The sequence below is a fragment of the Pyricularia grisea genome, chromosome I (assembly GCF_004355905.1).
Source record: "Pyricularia grisea strain NI907 chromosome I, whole genome shotgun sequence".
NCBI lineage: Eukaryota > Fungi > Ascomycota > Sordariomycetes > Magnaporthales > Pyriculariaceae > Pyricularia > Pyricularia grisea.
This window is the reverse complement of record NC_044973.1, coordinates 3166802-3187054: the sequence shown is the minus strand read 5'-3', so window position 1 is coordinate 3187054 and position 20253 is coordinate 3166802. Positions and strand designations below refer to the sequence as shown.

The window sequence follows — 20253 nt, the reverse complement described above, 5'->3', positions numbered from 1 at the left end:
TACCTACCTGGTAAACATTGCGTCATTGACCGCTCTTTGGTGAACTTTATTTGATTTTTATGCGTCCTTTTAGCGCGTTTTCTCTTTCGTTTTTGTGGTATTGAATTTAACAACAATGGCAGGTGTAATAAATCATCTTCACAGCTTGTGCTGCAGCGTTATCTAGCAAGCAGAGTTTAGCTTGTGTTTGTATCCTAACTTTTATTTGGCGCGTCGCGTGAACGCATTTTGTCTGCTCCTTCTCTGACCAACAAGTGCAAAGTCCATTTCCTTATATTTTCTCGTCTCTTCAACCTAAAACATCCTCTTTATGCTCTCATCCTCTCCTGTATCATCTTGTACTCCTTTCTCTTCTTGGCCTTCCCAGTGACAGCCTGGTTTACGTTTCCAATCACCCTCGCTATGCGCTGGAAAACATAGTGCTCCGCAGTGTATGCAATAGCCAAATATACAAAGCCCATAGCAATGATATAGAACTTGAAGTCCAAAGCCATCCATGTCAGCTCCATCAAGTCCGTTAGCGGCTGAGCGGGCCCAAGGACCATGTATAACGTTGCAAGCAAAGTAATGCTGATCGTGGCGACAAACGGCCCTATGAAAAAAGACGAAAAAAAAGAAAAAAAGATATCCCAAAGTCAGTCCGCTGCATTGTTTTCTCATCATGGGAATAAATGACTTACAATTCTTCAGCATGCCTTGCCTGAAGGGACGCCCCGCGTTGATGACTACGCCAGCTAGTATGTACTCAAAACACGAGATGAGGAAGAGCGACGTGTTCTCCGAGTTCTTGATATTCGATTCCTCGTGCTCGATTTTGGGAGGGATAAACCTTGGGTTGAAACAACGTCAATAAAGTTACATCTTCATAGATGAACAGTATGCGCAAATTGCGCATATGATAACCTGATACATACCAGGGCTGTTTGCGGACTGCAATGAACACGACCGCCTGGATAACGATGCAAATACACATTTGGCCTAGGAGCGGTGTCAAGACTTTGCGGGAGACAAGGTCTGCCGTTGGCCGTTTCCTGCATAGCTGAGGATAAGGGCCGGCCCAGCTCACTGAAAGGTGCATGTCAGTAAGGAGAACGATGTAAACACAGCCGGTTTTCCATTGAGCCAAAACGTACTGAAGATAGCGATCGGTAAAATAAGAGCGAGGTCAATGAACAAAAACTAAATGATGTTAGCATCCCGAGTTACCCGTAGACAAACATGATTTATTTTTACTTACCTGAAAGTCACCAAGATTCGATGCCGATGCGTACAAGAAGCTGACTGACGTGAACTGAATTGCCGAGTATAAACTCATGTACTTGAAACAGCTGAAGCTCGTCACCAACGCAGCACGACCCTCACGAATGACCTCGGGAACACATCTAATGTCAAACACTCGAGACGTGAACGGCGCAGCGACCGAGGCCTCGGCTTCCGACAGCGAAATGCCAACATCCGCCGCCTTGAGGGCTCCGCAGTCATTTGCACCATCGCCGCAAAACCCAGCGCAGTAATCGATGCTTTGAAGCTTTTCCACAAGTTCGTGTTTCTCGTCCGGGGACATTCGCGCAAACACTTTGCCACAAACAAGCATGCGGTGCAGAACCTCGGGTCGCGCATAGTCAACGACCCACCGAAAGACATCACCGCTGACTGCTATCGAGTAGTTCCGAATGTTGGAAATGTCGTATGGAAGCGATGCGTCACTCTGAGGTGGAGGAGGCAGTGGCAGCAGTGTCTTTTCATCAAGTTGTAGCATGTTGTTGTCTATGCTTTCCCACTGGAGCTGCGAGTTGGGATCCGTAGAGTTTCCGTGTATAAACCTTGGGATGAAGCAGTGAGCTGTCTTGTCGATGAGGCTACTCTCTCTGGCTACGCTGATCGCAGTCAGTATATTGTCGCCTGTTACCATAACTGCGCCAATGTTAGACTTGACCAGTTCTTCCAAAACGGCGGCCGTGGTCGGCTTGAGCTTGTTCTCAAAAATGATAAATCCGACAAATTCAAGGTCGGACTCGGCTTGCTCCCTCTTCATCTTTTGTGCCTTGACCCAGCTGAGCTTGTTGATATGCTTAGTTGCGCACCCAATTACACGGTAACCCTTGTGCGTGTAGTAAGAAAGCAGCTCATCGTAATCGACGGGGAAGCTTTCTGGCCTGCAAATGTCCTTCATGCATTCCGGAGCACCTTTGACATAAATATCACCGCTCTGCTGCCCGTATGTCCTTACTATGACACTGGCCCTGCGCAATTGAGACACAAACTCGAATGACTTCAGCACACCGAGCTCAAAGGCAACAGGTCGCCCGCTGTTGTCCTGCCAGTCCAAACAGTCTTTCATGTCCGCAGGGGGCCTGGCAATGGACGGAGAGAGATTTCCCTGCTCGTCTTCTGCAGAGTCTCCACCGAAACCCTGCTCGCTCTCCTCAAAAGACCATCGAGTAAAATCAAACATCTTGAGATCCAGGGGGTCACCGACGAGTTCCCCGTCCACTGATCGGAGCGAATGGCAGGTAGCCATTGTGAACAGGGCGGCTTTCCGGTTGCTGTTGCTGTCTTCAGAATCTCCCTGAGGTTCGGTAAGTATGTCAGGGGTTGTAAGTGTATCACTGAACCTTTTGGCAGCTTTTGAGACTACTCTGACCCCCAGAACGTCGAGTCCTTCTTCGGTGAGTGTGCCAGTCTTGTCAAAGCACATTATGTCTATCTTTCCGCCCACATTGACCCTTTGAGGACTGATACAGTATATCTGCTTCTTTTTGAGCCGACTGAGCGCAAAATTGGTACCGATCTGGAGGGTTGCGGGGAGGGCAGGTGGCACAACGATGGTGATGAGGTCCAAGGCCCTCACTATGATCAGATGCCATGCCAAATCGAGACGAACAAAGTTTATGAAGGATGCAATAAAGCCCACCATAGCAACACATGCCATGACGGAGATGTAACGGAATGAATCCCGGTAAAACTTGAAGCCTGAAGGTTTGGGAAACAGCATGGATCTCACCAGTGATCCCTTGGTAGTGTTGAAGCCGGTACGGACCACCATTGCGAGTGCAACAGCCTCTCCCTCGCCACCCTCGGCAGGTCTCCGAGCGCGGATAATCTTGGTGCCACAGAACAGAAAATGCCGTGCCAGTTCTGGTGATAATGTTGCTGCTGCTAGATTGAGATCGTGGAGCGATTCATCGGTGGCTGGAATCTTGGAAACAGGGACAGACTCGCCCGTCAACATGCTCTCGTTGACGATGCAGTCACCACCAAGCAGCAGGCTGTCAGCTGGAAACTGAGTCAGGTTGGGATCGCTGACCTCGTAAATATCACCAGGAACAAGGTCACCCGACGCCACGTAGCGCCAGAAACCGTTCCGCAGCACGCGGACGTCACACTCGAACCTCGAGATCTCTCTAAGGCGGCGCATGGTAGCCCTCGTCTCTATGAGAGTGGCAGTAATACTGCCAAAGGACATGAGGAAGATGGCTGTAGCGTAATAGTAGTATTCGTCCATGGACCAGAGGATCAAACTGGCGATCTGGAAAACATAGAACGGATGGAAGACCTCATCCACGAGCAGTCGAAATACCGATTTTTGTTCGATGTCGATGAGGTTTGTGCCAAACACCAAGTCACGGTGACTTTTCTCCTCGCTGTCGATTCCGGTGCGGATCGAGTGAACATCTGTCCAGTTGGGATCTTTCCAACCGTTGCACAGCATGAACTTGTCTCGCAAAGGTTGGAAATAGAAGCGGACATAGCGGTAGTCAACCACTCGAAGTTCTGTCAAGATTGGGTCCGAGTCTTCCTCGAGAGCGTATGCAGACAGCTTTCCGGGTTGGCCAAACACGGTGGACAAAGGGCGCCCATAGGGCCTGCTCTGTACATCCAGAATAGTCATCTCACCCCATTGGTTTTCGATTACGACCCATTCACACTCCCACAGGGGGCATGGCTGTCCCAACAGCTTGACATGCCACCTGGGGAGCCAGCGGAAAAGCAGCCAGCCTATACCAAGAGTGCCAAGACAAATGATGGTGTAAGCGGCCAGGCCCACTAGGCTGGTTTTGAAGCCTGCAATGACTATAGTCAGGTCTTCGCTGACCATATAAATCTTTTGGCTGACCCTCCCGGTGCCATAGGAGCTACCCTCGGTGGCAGCACTGTCACGTCTGAGCAATCTCGAGTGAACCGAATGTCGTGAATGCGTCGAGTTGCGGCGATGCAGCACGTAGTCGTTGTCGGGAGCCTGCCGCTCAAGGTCGGTCGAGTCTTCCTCGTCTTCAATCTCGGGGTGGAACGGGATTTCATCCAAGTCATCTATGTCCGTAGACCCGTCTCCTAGTAAGGGCCTACCGGTAGCAGAAGGATCTTCCTCTTCATCGTCCTCTTGGTAGAACGCGAAACTAGTGGTCGAATCTGCTCTCGGTCTACGGTGTGCAAAAGCAGACAGGCTCGTTGGTAGGCTCTCAGCCATCGGCCCAGAGTAGAGCTAACAGACATGACTAAATGTAAGCAAACAAAATGCGTAGTCTAGATGGAGCTTTGGATTTGGCTACGATACCTCATCTTGGGCCATTTCCACATCCTCGAATATGCTAGTACTGCTAGGATTGGATTCGAGGCGATACAGCCCCCGACCGCCGCCATCGTGCCGCGACGCGCCCTCGCCGGGCAGCGACTCCTGGTCGTACTCCATGCGACGGCGGCGGCGTGTTTCGGCGCACCACGCCTCGTTATCTGAAAGCCGAGCAGCAACCCACCCAAATCACGAATACAATCCGCAAATCAGTCGCGACCGTAGCATTAAGGTTGGGGTGATTGATGGCCTCGACTGTGCACCGGATGCGGGTCTGGGGTTGTCGCGGCTCAATGGTTTTGCTTGGATGTGGAATTTGGTCAATGGATTATGGTTGAAAAGACCCATGCGACACTGGGGCTGGCCGAAACGAGCGGCGCAAATTCGGCAGGGTTAACACATTCTCGGTATGACGTCTAGCCGCACAGAGCCCCTCGGATTCTAGACTAGCTGATGCGCCTTGAACATATGTCACCTTAGAGGTAGCTTTGGCACCAAGGTACCTGGTCTCCACTAATTAGGGTACCTGGTTGTTTGCCCATAACGGGCAGGCATCGATAACCGATAACCGATAATCCACTAAAATCGTCCTTTACCCGCACGCTGAACATGTTGAACTTGTAACCAGGCAGGTACTTTTTGCGTAAAGCTCAAGGCTTGGAGTTATACCGCACTTTGTGGCAGACATACATACTTGCATATTTTGTTCAATCTAGTGTTGTGTATATTCAGTTTGAAAAGACGGCGTAAAAGCGTACACAATATCGGACGGCGGTGCTGGATTGCTGTTGGTAATGTTGCATTGACAATGTATAAGTCGCACATCTGCCCGATTTGGATGGCGTGCGTGCAGACTACTGAAAGGATGGGGCTTTTTTTTTTCTCTCTTCCCTAGTCCCGCCATTTTCATCTCGGGCACCTCAGCGACGAAGTCAGAAAAACCTTGAGCCTATGTGGTAGCTTGGGTTTCCTCTGTCTGCTTGCATCTCCTTGGCTTTTTGGATTTCATTTACCTCATAAGCGCCGTGAACCCGTGAACCCTGATATTTTGATTGGCTTAAGGTAAAAGATTGGCTGGTTCCATTCTATAACTGACAATCTTTAACAGCCTACGGAGTACGGAGTACAGACTGGGTGGGTTAAGCCACATAGGATATCTTCCATATCAACCTATCCCAGATGCCGAATCTACGTGGAGCTACTCCATACTTTGGGCGGGTTGATAGCCGTCCAAGCCGTAGTTTCGATATCAAAGCCACGCAGACTGACTAGGAGCTAGTCGGGAGCGGGCATAAAAAAAGAAAAGAGTAAAAATTTTCTTGACCATTGCAGAGACGATCCAGTAATACAGGGTAGCCTGGCGCTGCCAACAATATGTACTGTAAGTGCCTAGTGAGTAGCTAGCTCTACACCGTTACCATCCATGCATCAGTCGACCACTTCGAGTCATGTTATGGCCTACTCGAAGGAATTTTTTACCTGGATGAGGTACGAGTACAGATCGGCGGCATGTCGCGTTTTCCTCCTTCGTATGTCAGTCTGGGCCCACGTACTACGCGTATACTTAAAGCTGCGTAAAGTATGTGGACGGCGGATGCTGGCAGGTCGATGGGCAACGGGATCTCGTCCACCGTGCATACTCGACTTCAACCGCACTGTTCCCGGTACTCTTTGTAAATCTGACCCCAACTCAGACTGCCTACCCTACTGGTACATGCAGTCCAGTCCACTGGCCACACCGCTCGACGACTTACATAGAAGGGCCACTGGGTGAGCGTTGCATCAGCAACCAGGCCCACTCCATCAGGTAGCCAAAAGAAAAAGAGAGGGACGAAAAAAAATAGAAGCAAGATCAGACCTGGGGACTTGAAATCCTCACAACATTGCAAGGGAGACAGACAAGTTGAGAAAGAGCGGTATGCGCCATACGGAGTAAATAAGATGGCAGCTAATATTAAGCAGGGCACGGGGAATTCCTATACCTAGGGTACGGAGTAAGGCGCACCACTCTGCTCCGTAAGAACCCAAAGGGAAAAAAAAAGGAAAAGGCAAAAAAAAAAAAAAAAAAACCAAAAAAAAAAAACCACAAATTGCTTCTGGGCCCGATTAGAAGAACATGGAGGAGGCGAAAAAAAGTACCTAGGGGTTCAGGCCTGGGCGCTGGTGGACCAATCAATTGCACTGTGCAGTGTTTGTCAGGCGTCTCTCAACAGAAACAGACTAGCACCGTCACTTTTTCATCGAATTGAAATTTCCCAAATCAACCCATCGTAACCCCGCCATCCATTCCCACTCACAGTCGCTTTTTTCCTCCTTGATTTCCCCAGACCACACTGAACCAACACTCATTCACATCTCTTTTCTACACTGATAAGGCGACTTCTCTACTTTTTTTTTTAGTTTTTCTACTTTGGAACATTTTCTCAAGAGAAGAGGCCATCTGCAGTAGGACCGCGTCAGCTCGTAGCCATGGCCGAGCCCATTCCCAACAAGCGTGCGGGTGCCGACCCTATCGCGCCGTAAGTTTTTTTTTTTTTTTCTTCGCCCCCATGGTGAACCTATTCGCGACCGTGGGGAAAACTGATCGCGACGGCATCACACTAACTTCAGATTGTAGTACACCCCAAAACACACCGGCACAGCATGCCCCCATTACTTCGCATGCCCAACAGCCTGGTGTTGACAGCATCAAAGAAGGTACGAGCAGCTCCCGTTACTTGGCCGCCCTTGATCGAACCCGGCGACTTTGTCCATATGCACTTACTAACTGGTAAACATTAAAGAGGACTTTACCGCCGCTTCCATCTTCGCCCAAAACCCCAAGCTCGTTCAGATGATCCAAGGCCGCCTTGGTACATTGGTCGGTCGGTCTTCTGGCTACATCGAGTCTCTGCCTCCTCAAGTAAAGCGCCGAGTGGCTGGCCTGAAAGGCATCCAAAAGGAGCACTCCAAGCTCGAGGCCGAGTTCCAAGAGGAGGTCCTCGAGCTGGAGAAGAAATACTTCGCCAAGTTTACCCCGCTGTACCAGAAGCGTTCCGCCATCGTCAACGGCTCAAACGAGCCAACCGAGAGCGAGATCGAGGCCGGCGAGGAGGGTGAAGATGTCGCCGATGAGGGCGAGAAGAAGGAGGAGGTCAAGACTGAGGAGACCGATGCCAGCGAGGCTTCTGATGTCAAGGGTATTCCAGAGTTCTGGCTGTCCGCCATGAAGAACCAAATTTCCCTGGCCGAGATGATCACCGATCGCGACGAGCAGGCTCTCAAGCATCTGACTGATATCCGCATGGAGTACCTCGACAAACCCGGTTTCCGCCTGATCTTCGAGTTTTCGGAGAACGAGTTTTTCAGCAATAAGACCATTTCCAAGACGTACTACTACCAGAACGAGTCTGGTTACGGTGGCGATTTTATCTACGATCACGCCGAGGGTGACAAGATCGAGTGGAAGGGCGACGACAAAGATTTGACTGTGCGCGTCGAGCAGAAGAAGCAGCGGAACAAGAGTAAGTGACAGTGTTTTCAAGTGGCATTGTTTCCGAGTTTTAGGTGCTTTATACTGACACGCCTTCCAGACACCAAGCAAACACGGATCGTTAAGAAGACCGTGCCTACCGAGTCTTTCTTCAACTTCTTCTCGCCACCCAAGGCACCTACTGAGGATGACGACGATGCAGCCTCAGACATCGAGGACCGTCTCGAGCTGGACTACCAGCTTGGTGAGGACATCAAGGAGAAGCTGATTCCTAGGGCCATTGACTGGTTCACTGGAGAGGCCCTTGCCTTCGAGGAGATGGACGAGGATGACATGGAGGACGACTTTGAAGATGAGGACGATGACGATGACCTTAGTGAGGATCACGATGACGACGAGGAGTCCGATGACGACGATGTAAGTTCTCGTAGAATATTGGCTGGGGAAGTCATATGCACATGGATGAACGTAGTGCTGACCAATACACAGGACGATGCTTCCAAGCCGAAGCAGGAGGCTGCCGAGTGCAAGCAGAGCTAGAGTGGCAGCGCTGTCGCCCCTTAACAGCTGCTTCGTCCGTGGGTTCAATCGGACGACACAAGTCACGAGCGGCAAGCCACGAAACGGTTGCTGCGTGGCGTGAATCTTAATGTGCGTTGCAAAGCCGCGGGGGAGCCTCTAGTTTATTTGGTTCTTGTCGTAGCATGAAATTTCCTATAGAGCAGTCATTCCAATACATCGGAAAAGGACAAGAATGGGGTTTCTAATCGGTCATGGGTCAGGGAAGGGGTCGGTCTTGCACATATTGATTACTACACAATCTGGGAGCTCGCTCGATCAAGTGGCCCTGTACGATTTTTTGACGCGTTGATTTCCTGGGCCTACTCATCATATTCTCAGAAATTTGGGGCTGTGCTACGGCACATCTCGAAGGTGAAGGTCCTCAGTCTAGGGGTCAGCAATTTCAACAGGTGCATGAGGATTTGTACCCATCAAACAGATAGCTGGAATTCGCATATTTCACGGGATTATTAAACTGGAGAGCAATATCATTAACCTTTTTGTCCAGAATTACACAATCAACTTGGTTACATAGGGAACTCGTGGTGCTACTTGTGGTTAATTTTGTTAGTAAATTGAGTAACAAGAAAATTTGGAAAGGAAATAAATAATAATCATTCATCATAATATCATAAAAACTTGAGATTGCACTCAAATCAAGAGTAAACGGATACCATTTCATTTATGCCATTGCCGCTGGGTTTTAGTCTAACTTTTACAGCAGTCAAAAAGTTGATTAATAACTCGGATGTCGGGGTTTTTTTTTTTAAACATTGCGTGCTTGTCATCAGCGGCATCACTCAAAACGTTTTGCCGTCTGGACTGGTTTTGATTCAGGTATAGGACCCTCCGAACCCGGCCATCTGAATTTTTTTTCTTGGATTTTTTTTAATTTCCTCTTACGTTTTACCTTTGCATACACTAGACTCTGAAATTGATTCTATGAGTCAACCCCGCGACCTAGCTTAGGGAACCCCACTCGTGCCAGAAGGTGACGCCTGTTCACTTATACCTATTTCATTCCGGCACCTGAATGAATCGGTTCTCAGAGTAATTCACCTTAACCACCAGTACATACTTTTGAGCTTTCAGTCGTGATTGTTGGATTACTCCACCAAACGTAGGCGCAGTCCAACTTCATTACAATGTCGACCCCTCAGAATATCTTAAGTCCTACCGGGATTCGAGAATACGCTGTGGCAGTCTCAACGTCACCCTCAGCAACTTTCTCGCCACCACCGAGCGGTACCAGCGTCAGCTTTGGTGCTTTTGTTCATGGACATCCACAAAGAGGAGCAGCGAAACCGCTGAAGCCCTTCAACACAACCGACATCAAGATTTTGCTGCTTGAGAATGTGAACCAGAGCGGACAGGACATCTTGAGGGAACAGGGCTACCAGGTCGAGGCGCACAAGACCTCATTACCAGAGGATCAGCTGATCGAGAAGATCCGCAGTGTGCACGTCATCGGTATCCGGTCAAAGACTAAACTCTCAGAAAAGGTGCTCCGTGAAGCCAAGAATCTGCTTGTCGTCGGCTGCTTTTGCATTGGAACCAACCAGGTAGACCTCGAGTATGCGGCGCGCCATGGAATTGCCGTCTTTAACTCCCCCTTCGCCAACTCGCGCAGTGTGGCAGAGCTGGTCATAGCCGAGATCATCACCCTGGCCCGGCAGCTGGGTGACCGGTCCAATGAGATGCACCGCGGGACTTGGAACAAGGTCAGCGCCAAGTGCTGGGAGATCCGCGGCAAGACGCTCGGTATCGTTGGCTACGGTCACATTGGATCACAGCTTTCGGTCCTCGCCGAGGCCATGGGAATGTCAGTCGTATACTACGACGTCATGACGCTCATGGCGCTGGGCAAAGCAGTCCAGGTGTCCAAGCTTGAGGACCTGCTGCGCGAGTCTGACTTTGTCACGCTGCACGTTCCCGCCACCCCTGAGACCGAGAACATGATCTCAAACGTTCAGCTGAGTCAAATGAAGACCGGCTCATATCTGATCAACGCCTCCCGAGGAACGGTCGTGGATATTCCTGCTCTTATAAACGCCATGCGCGGGGGCAAAATTGCGGGTGCGGCGCTTGATGTGTACCCGAACGAGCCGGCGGCCAACGGAGACTACTTCAATAACCAGCTCAACACCTGGGGCGAGGACCTGCGCACCTTGAACAACATAATTCTGACCCCACACATCGGTGGCAGCACAGAGGAGGCACAGCGGGCGATCGGTGTCGAGGTTGCCGACGCACTGGTGCGGTACATCAACCAGGGAGTGACGCTCGGCAGTGTCAACCTGCCCGAGTGCAACCTCCGGTCGTTGACGCTCGAAGAGCCCAATCACGCCCGCGTCATCTACGTCCATCGCAACGTCCCTGGTGTGCTGCGCAAGGTGAACGAGATCCTCGGAGAACACAATGTCGACAAGCAGATTTCCGACAGCAAGGGCGATGTCGCCTATCTGATGGCGGATATCAGCGAAGTCAAGGAGGGCGACATCAAGCAGATCCACGATGCTCTGGAGTCGCTTAGCTGTGAGTACCACGTCTTGATGTCTAAAAAAAAATCTAAAAAAAAATCGCATAATACAACAAGTGAACTGACATGAACGTTACACACCCACAGCACGTATAATTACCCGTGTTCTGTTTTGAGCTGAACGTTTCAGGAAAAAAAAAAACGTCATCTCATCAAACAGCCAATCAATTGATCTCTGGACTGCAGGGCACCAAGCGAGAGATTTTCGTTCCGGCTTATCATTTTCTTTTTTTCTCAGTTGGAAGTCTGGGATATTCAACATGGGCAGGGGCAAGATAATTTATTTGTTTCTTGGCTTGGTCTTGAAAACTATTTTTTTTTTGAAAAAAAAAAAACCCCCCAAAAAAAACCAAGTCAGCCGTCGCTGGCACGCAGGCTGACGACAGGTTATGGTATAAAAAGCATCGAATCAAATCAAATAAAAACAAAAGAAAAGAAAGGGAAGAACCTGGGTTCAACACGGTTACGCATGAAGATATACATGGAATTGATTCATTTAGCCCTCGAAATAACAGCAACATATCCAGCTTTCAAACTGTTTTCACTCATCTGCACTTTGAACAATGTTAATATAGCCTTGTGAAAGTCAGTACGACCTTGCAATGACCAAGCCTAGGGTCAAGAAATGATGTATCTAGGGTGCCCAGCGAGGTTATATGAGTAACCTAAAAATTTGAGGGTTGATGGGAAATTCCCAGGAACCGGCTCTCGTGATTTTGATACTGAGAGAACGTCCCCCCCCCCTCCCCCGAAGACATTCTGAACACTTTTTGCCGCCAAGACAGGTTCTGAAGTGGCGAGACGGTGTGTGTGTGTGTGGCGCGTTTAGGTATTTAGAAACAACCCCCCACCGGGTCTTCGAAACAAGAAGATGGAACACATCATTTTTCTTGTTCACAAACGTCTTCCCAACACGAGGGGCAGCTTGACTGGCTTTTCATTTCTCTGTACAAATAATAAGCCACAGCCGACATACCAGAGCACGTACATACGCCGGGGTAAGTGGCAAAGTATGGGATTAATTAACTCGAGAAAAGAAAACGGCGTCCTTCGCTTTCCTGTGAGTTTCTGCAGCATTGAATGCGATTCATATTCCATCCCATTCGTGGCCTGAAAATCAATGCTGAGTGGTGGGAGGAGCAAGAAGAAGAAAAAAAAAGTGTACCTACAAGGGTGGCAGATGGGATGCTCCATACGGTATTGAATCTTGAGACGAATGTCCCCATCAACCTGGGCCCATTTTCGAGAGCGAGCGAAAAAGAACTCGATCTCGACGAAGCGGTGGGAGAGTTTTTTTATTTATTTTTTATTATATTTTTTCTGTCCTAACCTGGAAAAACGGTAACACTTGGAAAGGATTTTGAATTCACCTTGTAATCTGCCTTGCAACATGTATCTTGAGTTGATTTGATTTGTGCATAGGTACCAAGATTCAGGTTCCTACGTAAATTTATGTACTCACTGGACACAGTGTGTGAACACAGTACCCATGGTGTGCCTAGGTCGGTAAGTTTAAGGTACGTACCTAAAGACTCAACGAAAGAAAGGCAAATAAACATGAACCGTAAAACAAACAGAATTATCATCATACTGGTCAAGCGGTATTCCGCTTCCAACGACTGCCTGACTCCGATTTTCTCCAACAAAAAAGAGGAACCAAACCAAATTGATTTGCCAAGAGGGACCGGGGCCAACTTGCTTGGTGCTACGCTACCCTGGAACGCACGAGAAGACTTCCGCGCAGCCTCTACTGCGTACAGTAGTCTAATACCCCTTGCCACGAGGGTGTGGAGAGAAGCGCAACCCTGAGGATGATCGGCGGGTTTTATTTTTTTCTTGTTGTTTGGGATGGTCGAGCGAAATAGGCGAGGAAGATCAGGACATAGGTACTGTACATATTCGTCTCACTGTAAAAACTGCGTTAACATGTACATGTATGTAGGTAGATAGTATGTGCGTATATGCATGCATGTGTTCTGCACACATGGAATTTAGGGTTATTCTCATTGGAAATTGTTCCAAGAGTCAGGGTCGTGGCTTTTCATGACATAGAAAAGCCAGGTAGTCGACGCTGTACTGTAGAGCCGTCGAATTTCCTTCGTTTGGCCTAGCTTAGCCTAGCTAGTTGGTGTGTTGATGGAGAGCACATCGACCAAGGGCAGTCAAGAGCTACACCGTACGTATCCACCCTGCCTGGAGGTGCGTGCGCCATGTACCTAACTGAACCTTAGACGTGATGGCAGGCACTGGCACTGGCACCTGCACTTGGCTGGAATCGCTAAAGTAAACTGAATTACAGGTGTAACCCCCAGCCCTGACAGCTCGATAGTGTCTATGCGGTGTCCCCCACCACAACGCTATCAGTTGGTCAGCCGTTTTGACGTGATGCTACCGATCTCCATTCGTTTGGTCAAACTCATCCAATTGCTTTGCTTGGCCGGCTGCTCCCCGAAGAGCTAGGGGGCCCCTCGACATTTTCCCTACCCACTCCGCCATAATGCTAACCCCCTTTTTTTTTTTTACGGAGCCCCAAATTGAAGAATAAACTGACTTGAGACCACCTACCACCGGCCCATCAGTTGTTGCTTGTGGCTCCAACACTGCCTCGCCCATCACATCTGCAGCCTGCCATCCAGCGTCACTGTGCATTGCTGGCTTTCTGGGAGAATTCCAGACTTCCGCAAGCAAGTCTGCAAACAGGAAAGGCAAAGGACCTGAAAGAAGAAAAAAAAAATACAAATTGAGATTTTGGGCTTGCCATTTGGTGTTGTTGCTGTTCTGCTGCTACCTATTCTTCTCGTGCACCTATTTTATTTTCACCTAGCTGGTTGATCCCCCAGTTTCCCCCCTAATTTGACGTCTGAATGCATTTCGCCGAGGCCGTCCACCGCTCGTTACTGCTTTGGCCCTAGTGTCTAGCCACTCCTCTCCTTTACGCGACAAATCCTCAACAGTCGAAACATCCTGCATTTCGCGCTCCCCAGTGCCTGCTGCTGCACGCAGTCAAATCCAACATTCGTCGACCCTAATATTGCAGGGCATACAATCGAAGCTGTCCTGATCAGAACAGAAGCCAGTGCCAGCGCATACGGCGACTGACACGGCCTCCCAACGGGCAGATCAACATGGCGGAGACGTACGATGTCGGGACGAGGGCCTGGCAACCCGATACAAACGAAGGCTGGGTTGCTTCCGAGGTGATCAACAAGAAGGTTGATGGTTCCAAAGTGATCCTCACCTTCAAGCTCGAGAATGGCGAGGTACGCACGTCTTGTTTTTCTATGAAGCTGTCAACAACAAATCCTGCCCACGTCTAGCTCTCACGGCATGTCGCTAACTTTTTTTCCCCCTTCCGACAAACATGTATAGACCAAAGAAGTCCAGGTCACCCTGGAGGCACTCCAGAGCGGCAGTGACCCTTCATTACCACCATTGATGAATCCTACGATGCTCGAAGCCAGTGATGACTTGACGAATCTTTCCCATCTAAACGAACCAGCCGGTATGCAAGCCTCTGGATAAATGAGAGAAGGAGACCCCGAAACGTTTTGCAGCACAGGACTAACACAGGCTGTGTCTCTTGTACAGTTCTGCAAGCTATCAAGCTTCGATATGCACAGAAAGAAATCTACACATACTCAGGAATAGTCCTGATAGCCACGAACCCCTTCGCACGCGTTGACTCCCTCTACGTTCCGGGCATGGTGCAGGTCTATGCAGGCAAGCAGAGGGCAACCCAAGCTCCTCATTTGTTCGCTATCGCCGAAGAAGCATTCATGGATATGTTGCGGGATAACAAGAACCAGACCGTCGTCGTTTCGGGAGAATCCGGTGCCGGAAAGACCGTCAGTGCTAAGTACATCATGCGATACTTTGCGACGAGAGAATCACCAAACAACCCCGGCGCCAAATCCAAGAAGGGCGCCGAGGCCATGAGCGAGACTGAGGAACAGATCCTGGCAACGAACCCGATCATGGAGGCGTTCGGTAATGCCAAGACGACTAGAAACGACAATTCGTCTCGTTTCGGCAAGTACATCGAGATTATGTTTGACGAGAATACCAACATTATTGGCGCAAAGATAAGGACATACCTCTTGGAACGATCGAGACTTGTGTTCCAGCCCCTTAAGGAGCGCAACTACCACATCTTCTACCAGCTCGTCGCCGGTGTCAGTGACCAGCAGAGGCAGGAACTTGGAATCCTGCCCATCGAGGAGTTCGAGTACCTAAACCAGGGCAACACACCGACCATCGACGGAGTAGACGACAAGGCCGAGTTTATGGCGACAAAGGCCTCCTTGAAGACTATTGGTGTAACCGATTCCCAACAGGACGAGATCTTCAAACTGCTTGCTGGTTTGCTACACCTAGGTAACGTCAAGATCACTGCCTCGCGGTCCGACAGTGTGCTCGCGCCAACGGAGCCCTCGCTGGAGAAGGCTTGTGCCATCCTCGGCATCGATGCCACCGAGTTCGCCAAGTGGATCGTCAAGAAACAGCTTGTCACTAGGGGTGAGAAGATCACGTCCAACTTGTCACAGGCCCAGGCTATAGTCGTCCGAGACTCCGTCGCCAAGTTCATCTACTCCAGCCTGTTCGACTGGCTGGTGGACATCATCAACAGGAGCTTGGCCACTGACTCGGTTATCCAACGGGTCAAGTGCTTCATCGGTGTGTTGGATATCTACGGTTTTGAGCATTTCGCCAAGAACTCGTTTGAGCAGTTCTGTATCAACTACGCGAACGAGAAACTGCAGCAAGAGTTCAACCAGCACGTTTTCAAGTTGGAACAGGAAGAGTATCTCAAGGAACAGATCGACTGGACGTTTATCGACTTTGCAGACAACCAGCCATGTATCGATCTCATCGAGGGCAAGCTGGGTATCCTCTCACTCCTGGACGAGGAGTCGAGACTGCCAATGGGTTCCGATGAGCAGTTCGTGACAAAACTGCACCACCACTACTCCGGCGACAAGCACCAGTTCTACAAGAAGCCCAGGTTTGGCAAGTCTGCTTTCACAGTCTGCCACTACGCTGTCGATGTCACTTACGAGTCGGAGGGCTTCATCGAGAAGAACCGTGATACAGTGCCGGATGAACACATGGCAGTTCTGAGGGCCTCGAGCAACAAGTTCCTCGGCCAGGTTCTTGACGCAGCTGCGTCTCTGCGTGAGAAGGATCTCGCTTCCGCCTCGACTGCCGTAGCCAAGCCCACAGCCGGCCGCAAGATTGGTGTCGCAGTTAACCGCAAGCCGACACTCGGAGGTATCTTCAGGTCTTCGCTGATTGAGCTCATGAACACAATCAACAACACCGATGTGCACTACATCAGGTGTATCAAGCCCAACGAGGCAAAAGAGGCTTGGAAGTTCGAGGGCCCCATGGTTCTCAGCCAGCTTAGGGCCTGTGGTGTTCTTGAGACGGTCCGCATTAGCTGTGCTGGTTATCCTACAAGATGGACCTACGAGGAGTTCGCCCTCAGGTACTACATGTTGGTCCCTTCAAACCAATGGACAGCAGAAATCAGGCCTATGGCAAATGCCATCTTGACCAAGGCCCTCGGCGAGAACTCTGGCAAGGGCACAGACAAGTACCAGCTTGGTCTTACCAAGATCTTTTTCCGCGCCGGCATGCTCGCCTTCCTCGAGAACCTCAGGACAAGCAAACTCAATGACTGCGCAATCATGATCCAGAAGAACCTGAGGGCCAGATACTACCGCCGCAGGTTTATTGCCATCCGCGAGTCCATCGTCCGCCTGCAGGCTACTGTCCGGGGTCACAAGGCTCGCAAGGAGGCTCAGGATCTGCGCATCACCAAGGCCGCCACCACCATCCAGCGGGTGTGGCGTGGCCACAAGCAAAGGAAGGCGTTCTTGCGGATCAAGAACGATCTCACCCTCGCCCAGGCTGCCATCAAGGGTTACCTGCGCAGGAAGGAGATTATGGAGACTCGTGTAGGCAACGCTGCCCTCCTCATCCAGAGGGTATGGCGCTCAAGGAGGCAACTCAGGTCGTGGCGCCAGTACCGTAAGAAGATTGTCCTCATTCAGAGCTTGTGGCGTGGAAAGACTGCCCGCCGCGGCTACAAGAAGGTCAGGGAAGAGGCTCGCGACCTGAAGCAGATCTCGTACAAGCTCGAGAACAAGGTCGTCGAGTTGACGCAATCTCTGGGCACCATGAAGACCCAGAACAAGGACCTCAAGAACCAGGTCGAGAACTACGAGAACCAGATCAAGTCGTGGAAGAGCAGGCACAACGCACTCGAGCTCAGGACAAAGGAGCTGCAGACCGAGGCCAATCAGGCCGGTATTGCCGGCGCCAAGCTGGAGCAGCTGGAGGACGAATACAAGAAGCTTCAGAGCAACTTTGACGAGTCGGTCGCCAACGTCAAGAGGATGCAACAGGCCGAGGCCGAACTTAAGGACTCGCTCCGAGCTACCACAACGGAGCTCGAGGCGGCCAGGGAAGACATCAACCGTTCCGAGGCTGAGAAGAACAACCTCAGGCAACAACTCGTCGAGCTCCAGGATGCTCTTGAGATCGCCAGGAGGTCTGCTCCAGTCGGCAACGGAGAAACCGCCAACGGAGCTGCGCCTACGCCGTCGCTTGCCAACGGTCTCATCAACCTCGTGTCGGCCAAGAAGCCCAAGCGGAGGAGTGCTGGCGCCGAGCCCAGGGAGATGGACCGGTACAGCATGGCCTACAACCCACGCCCGGTCTCTATGGCCGTTACCGGCGGTGGCCGACAGACTCTTTCTGGATCAACTTTTGTTGCCAGCGCGGATACCATCGAGATGGAGCTCGAGTCGCTGCTTGCTGACGAGGAGGGCCTGAACGATGAGGTCACCGTTGGTCTCATCCGCAACCTCAAGATTCCGTCACCCAACACCAACCCTCCGCCATCGGACAAGGAGGTTCTCTTCCCATCCTACCTCATCAACCTGGTCACCTCGGAGATGTGGAACAACGGGTTTGTGAAGGAGTCGGAACGCTTCCTGGCCAACGTCATGCAGTCCATCCAGCAGGAGGTTATGCAACACGACGGAGAGGACGCCATCAACCCCGGAGCCTTCTGGCTGTCCAACGTCCATGAGATGCTTTCATTCGTGTTCCTCGCTGAGGATTGGTATGAGGCCCAGAAGACGGACAACTATGAGTATGACCGTCTCTTGGAGATCGTAAAGCACGACCTCGAGTCTCTGGAGTTCAACATCTACCACACCTGGATGAAGGTGCTCAAGAAGAAGCTGCACAAGATGATCATCCCCGCCATCATCGAGTCGCAGTCGCTACCTGGCTTCGTGACTAACGAGAACAGCCGGTTCCTGGGCAAGCTGCTCCAGGGCAACTCTACTCCTGCCTACAGCATGGACAACCTCCTCAGCCTGCTCAACAGCGTCTTCCGCGCAATGAAGGCTTACTACCTGGAGGACTCCATCATCACGCAGACGGTGACGGAGCTGCTGCGCCTGGTTGGTGTCACAGCCTTCAACGACCTGCTGATGCGCCGCAACTTCCTTTCGTGGAAGCGAGGTCTGCAAATCAACTACAACATCACCAGGATTGAGGAGTGGTGCAAGAGCCACGACATGCCTGAGGGTACCCTGCAGCTTGAGCACTTGATGGTGAGTCAGCCTTGTTTATAGCACCCCTTTGAGGTCATATCTGGAGTATTACGAATGCTGACCAAGGTCTACCCTTTTTTTTAGCAAGCAACCAAGCTTCTTCAGCTCAAGAAGGCTACACTGAACGATATTGAGATTATTCAAGATATCTGCTGGATGTGAGTTGAGCCCTTTAAAGTGGTGCAATTTATCGAAACAAGATTTGCTAACCTGCCTCTCCCCTTTTTAGGCTTTCTCCCAACCAAATCCAGAAGCTGCTTAACCAGTACCTGGTAGCCGACTATGAGCAGCCCATCAACGGCGAGATCATGAAGGCTGTCGCTTCAAGGGTGACGGAGAAGAGTGACGTGCTTCTTCTGCAAGCCGTAGATATGGACGATAGCGGTCCTTACGAGATTGCCGAACCTCGGGTGATCACTGCCCTGGAGACCTACACCCCATCTTGTGAGTTTATCCCCATTTGATTTTGGTCAGCTCGTGTTTCGCCTTGACTGACCTGTGTTATTTTTTTCCCTACTCTCAGGGCTACAAACTCCTAGGCTCAAGCGTCTTGCAGAGATCGTCTCAGCGCAGGCTATTGCCCAGCAGGAGAAGATGGACATGCAAGAATACGACGGTGAAGATGACGAGGGTGAGGATGGTCAGCAGCAGCTTGGACAGGTCGACGAGGCACCAGAGCCCATCGGCGCCAGCGCATAGTGCTCTGCTGGGACGGCCATTGGGCTCATGAGGCGTCACACCCCTAGACTGGCGACATCCGCTGCATCACCCAAGTCGGTGGTGTTTGCGAGGTGGAGCAGACAACAGGTTAGACGGTTGTCTTTTGGGTATGACGGTGTATTGCCTGACGATAATGATGACGACAAGCCAGGCGAGATGATGGCCGAACAACAAGAAATCATTAGACAGTTGTCGGCCGCGCAATAGTTATATTTTTTTCTCAATTTTCTTTCTCTACTGGTCTTCACGGCCAGGAAGGGCTCCCTTTCTTCCCTTTTTCCCACTTTGTCTGCTAGTCACACAAGACCAACGACCAACGACCAACCTGACCTGCTTCTATATGGGCCTTCTAGGTTTTGCATTTGGTTGGGAGATGTGGGGGATGGCGGGGTTTTGGTTGTGCGATACCAATGTTAGCATATCTTGTCTTGATACAACTTTTGTTATGGTTTTCTTTTTCTCTATTACAAGGGAGATTTTGGGATAAAGCAGGCTGCTTATTCTTTTTCTCCGTCAACTCATGGTTAGGGACTCGCTCCCCTTGATCTGGTCCACGTTTTGTCGCCAGTGGCGATGGGGTCAGGGTCTTTAAGAGCGTTGCTGGCATTGTTTGATAGAAAGGGGGGGAGAAAAAAAAAAGTAGTTACAGCGATGTATTCCCAACGGCTATACAATGGAGTTTCTTGGTTGTTCGGTTTTCTACCACGGAGTACATGAAAGGAGGTAGATGGGAGCACGTGACTTTTTGTTCGTTTTGGAGAGT

The 20253-nt window shown here is 50.5% G+C and overlaps 4 protein-coding genes across 4 annotated transcripts; 3 read left to right on the top strand and 1 right to left on the bottom strand.

Moving 5' to 3' along the window:
- Positions 1-119: 119 nt before the first annotated feature.
- On the bottom strand, positions 120-4860 carry PgNI_06007 (uncharacterized protein). The gene is made up of 6 exons (XM_031126036.1): positions 4556-4860; positions 1238-4483; positions 1134-1179; positions 915-1065; positions 681-829; positions 120-592 (listed from the first exon to the last, which is right to left on the bottom strand). The coding sequence occupies exons 1-6, from the start codon at positions 4688-4690 to the stop codon at positions 309-311; spliced, it is 4011 nt and encodes a 1336-aa protein (XP_030982066.1). The 5' UTR covers positions 4691-4860; the 3' UTR covers positions 120-308.
- A 1984-nt stretch (positions 4861-6844) lies between these two features.
- Positions 6845-9224, top strand: PgNI_06006 (uncharacterized protein). The gene is made up of 5 exons (XM_031126035.1): positions 6845-7089; positions 7188-7267; positions 7354-8073; positions 8143-8459; positions 8532-9224. Exons 1-5 carry the CDS (start codon positions 7040-7042, stop codon positions 8580-8582), a joined length of 1218 nt encoding a protein of 405 aa, XP_030982067.1. The 5' UTR covers positions 6845-7039; the 3' UTR covers positions 8583-9224.
- A 204-nt stretch (positions 9225-9428) lies between these two features.
- Positions 9429-11690, top strand: PgNI_06005 (uncharacterized protein). Its single transcript, XM_031126034.1, has 2 exons — positions 9429-11138; positions 11230-11690. Exons 1-2 carry the CDS (start codon positions 9749-9751, stop codon positions 11256-11258), a joined length of 1419 nt encoding a protein of 472 aa, XP_030982064.1. The 5' UTR covers positions 9429-9748; the 3' UTR covers positions 11259-11690.
- Positions 11691-13699: 2009 nt separating this feature from the next.
- PgNI_06004 (uncharacterized protein) lies at positions 13700-20211 on the top strand. The gene is made up of 6 exons (XM_031126033.1): positions 13700-14402; positions 14512-14644; positions 14731-18770; positions 18855-18928; positions 19000-19214; positions 19294-20211. Exons 1-6 carry the CDS (start codon positions 14268-14270, stop codon positions 19467-19469), a joined length of 4773 nt encoding a protein of 1590 aa, XP_030982065.1. The 5' UTR covers positions 13700-14267; the 3' UTR covers positions 19470-20211.
- Positions 20212-20253: the final 42 nt, after the last annotated feature.

Excerpts from the sequence above, each read along its gene's own strand:
- PgNI_06007 (XM_031126036.1), bottom strand. The coding sequence starts at position 4,690 with ATGGAGTACGACCAGGAGTCGCTGCCCGGCGAGGGCGCGTCGCGGCAC. Across the intron at positions 1,066-1,133 it reads TTTACCGATCGCTATCTTCA|TGAGCTGGGCCGGCCCTTAT; the intron begins GTACGTTTTGGC and ends TGCACCTTTCAG. Across the intron at positions 830-914 it reads GCAGTCCGCAAACAGCCCTG|GTTTATCCCTCCCAAAATCG; the intron begins GTATGTATCAGG and ends TTTCAACCCAAG.
- PgNI_06006 (XM_031126035.1), top strand. The coding sequence starts at position 7,040 with ATGGCCGAGCCCATTCCCAACAAGCGTGCGGGTGCCGACCCTATCGCG. Across the intron at positions 8,074-8,142 it reads GAAGAAGCAGCGGAACAAGA|ACACCAAGCAAACACGGATC; the intron begins GTAAGTGACAGT and ends CACGCCTTCCAG. Across the intron at positions 8,460-8,531 it reads AGGAGTCCGATGACGACGAT|GACGATGCTTCCAAGCCGAA; the intron begins GTAAGTTCTCGT and ends ACCAATACACAG.
- PgNI_06005 (XM_031126034.1), top strand. The coding sequence starts at position 9,749 with ATGTCGACCCCTCAGAATATCTTAAGTCCTACCGGGATTCGAGAATAC. Across the intron at positions 11,139-11,229 it reads TGCTCTGGAGTCGCTTAGCT|CACGTATAATTACCCGTGTT; the intron begins GTGAGTACCACG and ends ACACACCCACAG.
- PgNI_06004 (XM_031126033.1), top strand. The coding sequence starts at position 14,268 with ATGGCGGAGACGTACGATGTCGGGACGAGGGCCTGGCAACCCGATACA. Across the intron at positions 14,403-14,511 it reads TCAAGCTCGAGAATGGCGAG|ACCAAAGAAGTCCAGGTCAC; the intron begins GTACGCACGTCT and ends AAACATGTATAG. Across the intron at positions 18,771-18,854 it reads TGCAGCTTGAGCACTTGATG|CAAGCAACCAAGCTTCTTCA; the intron begins GTGAGTCAGCCT and ends CCTTTTTTTTAG.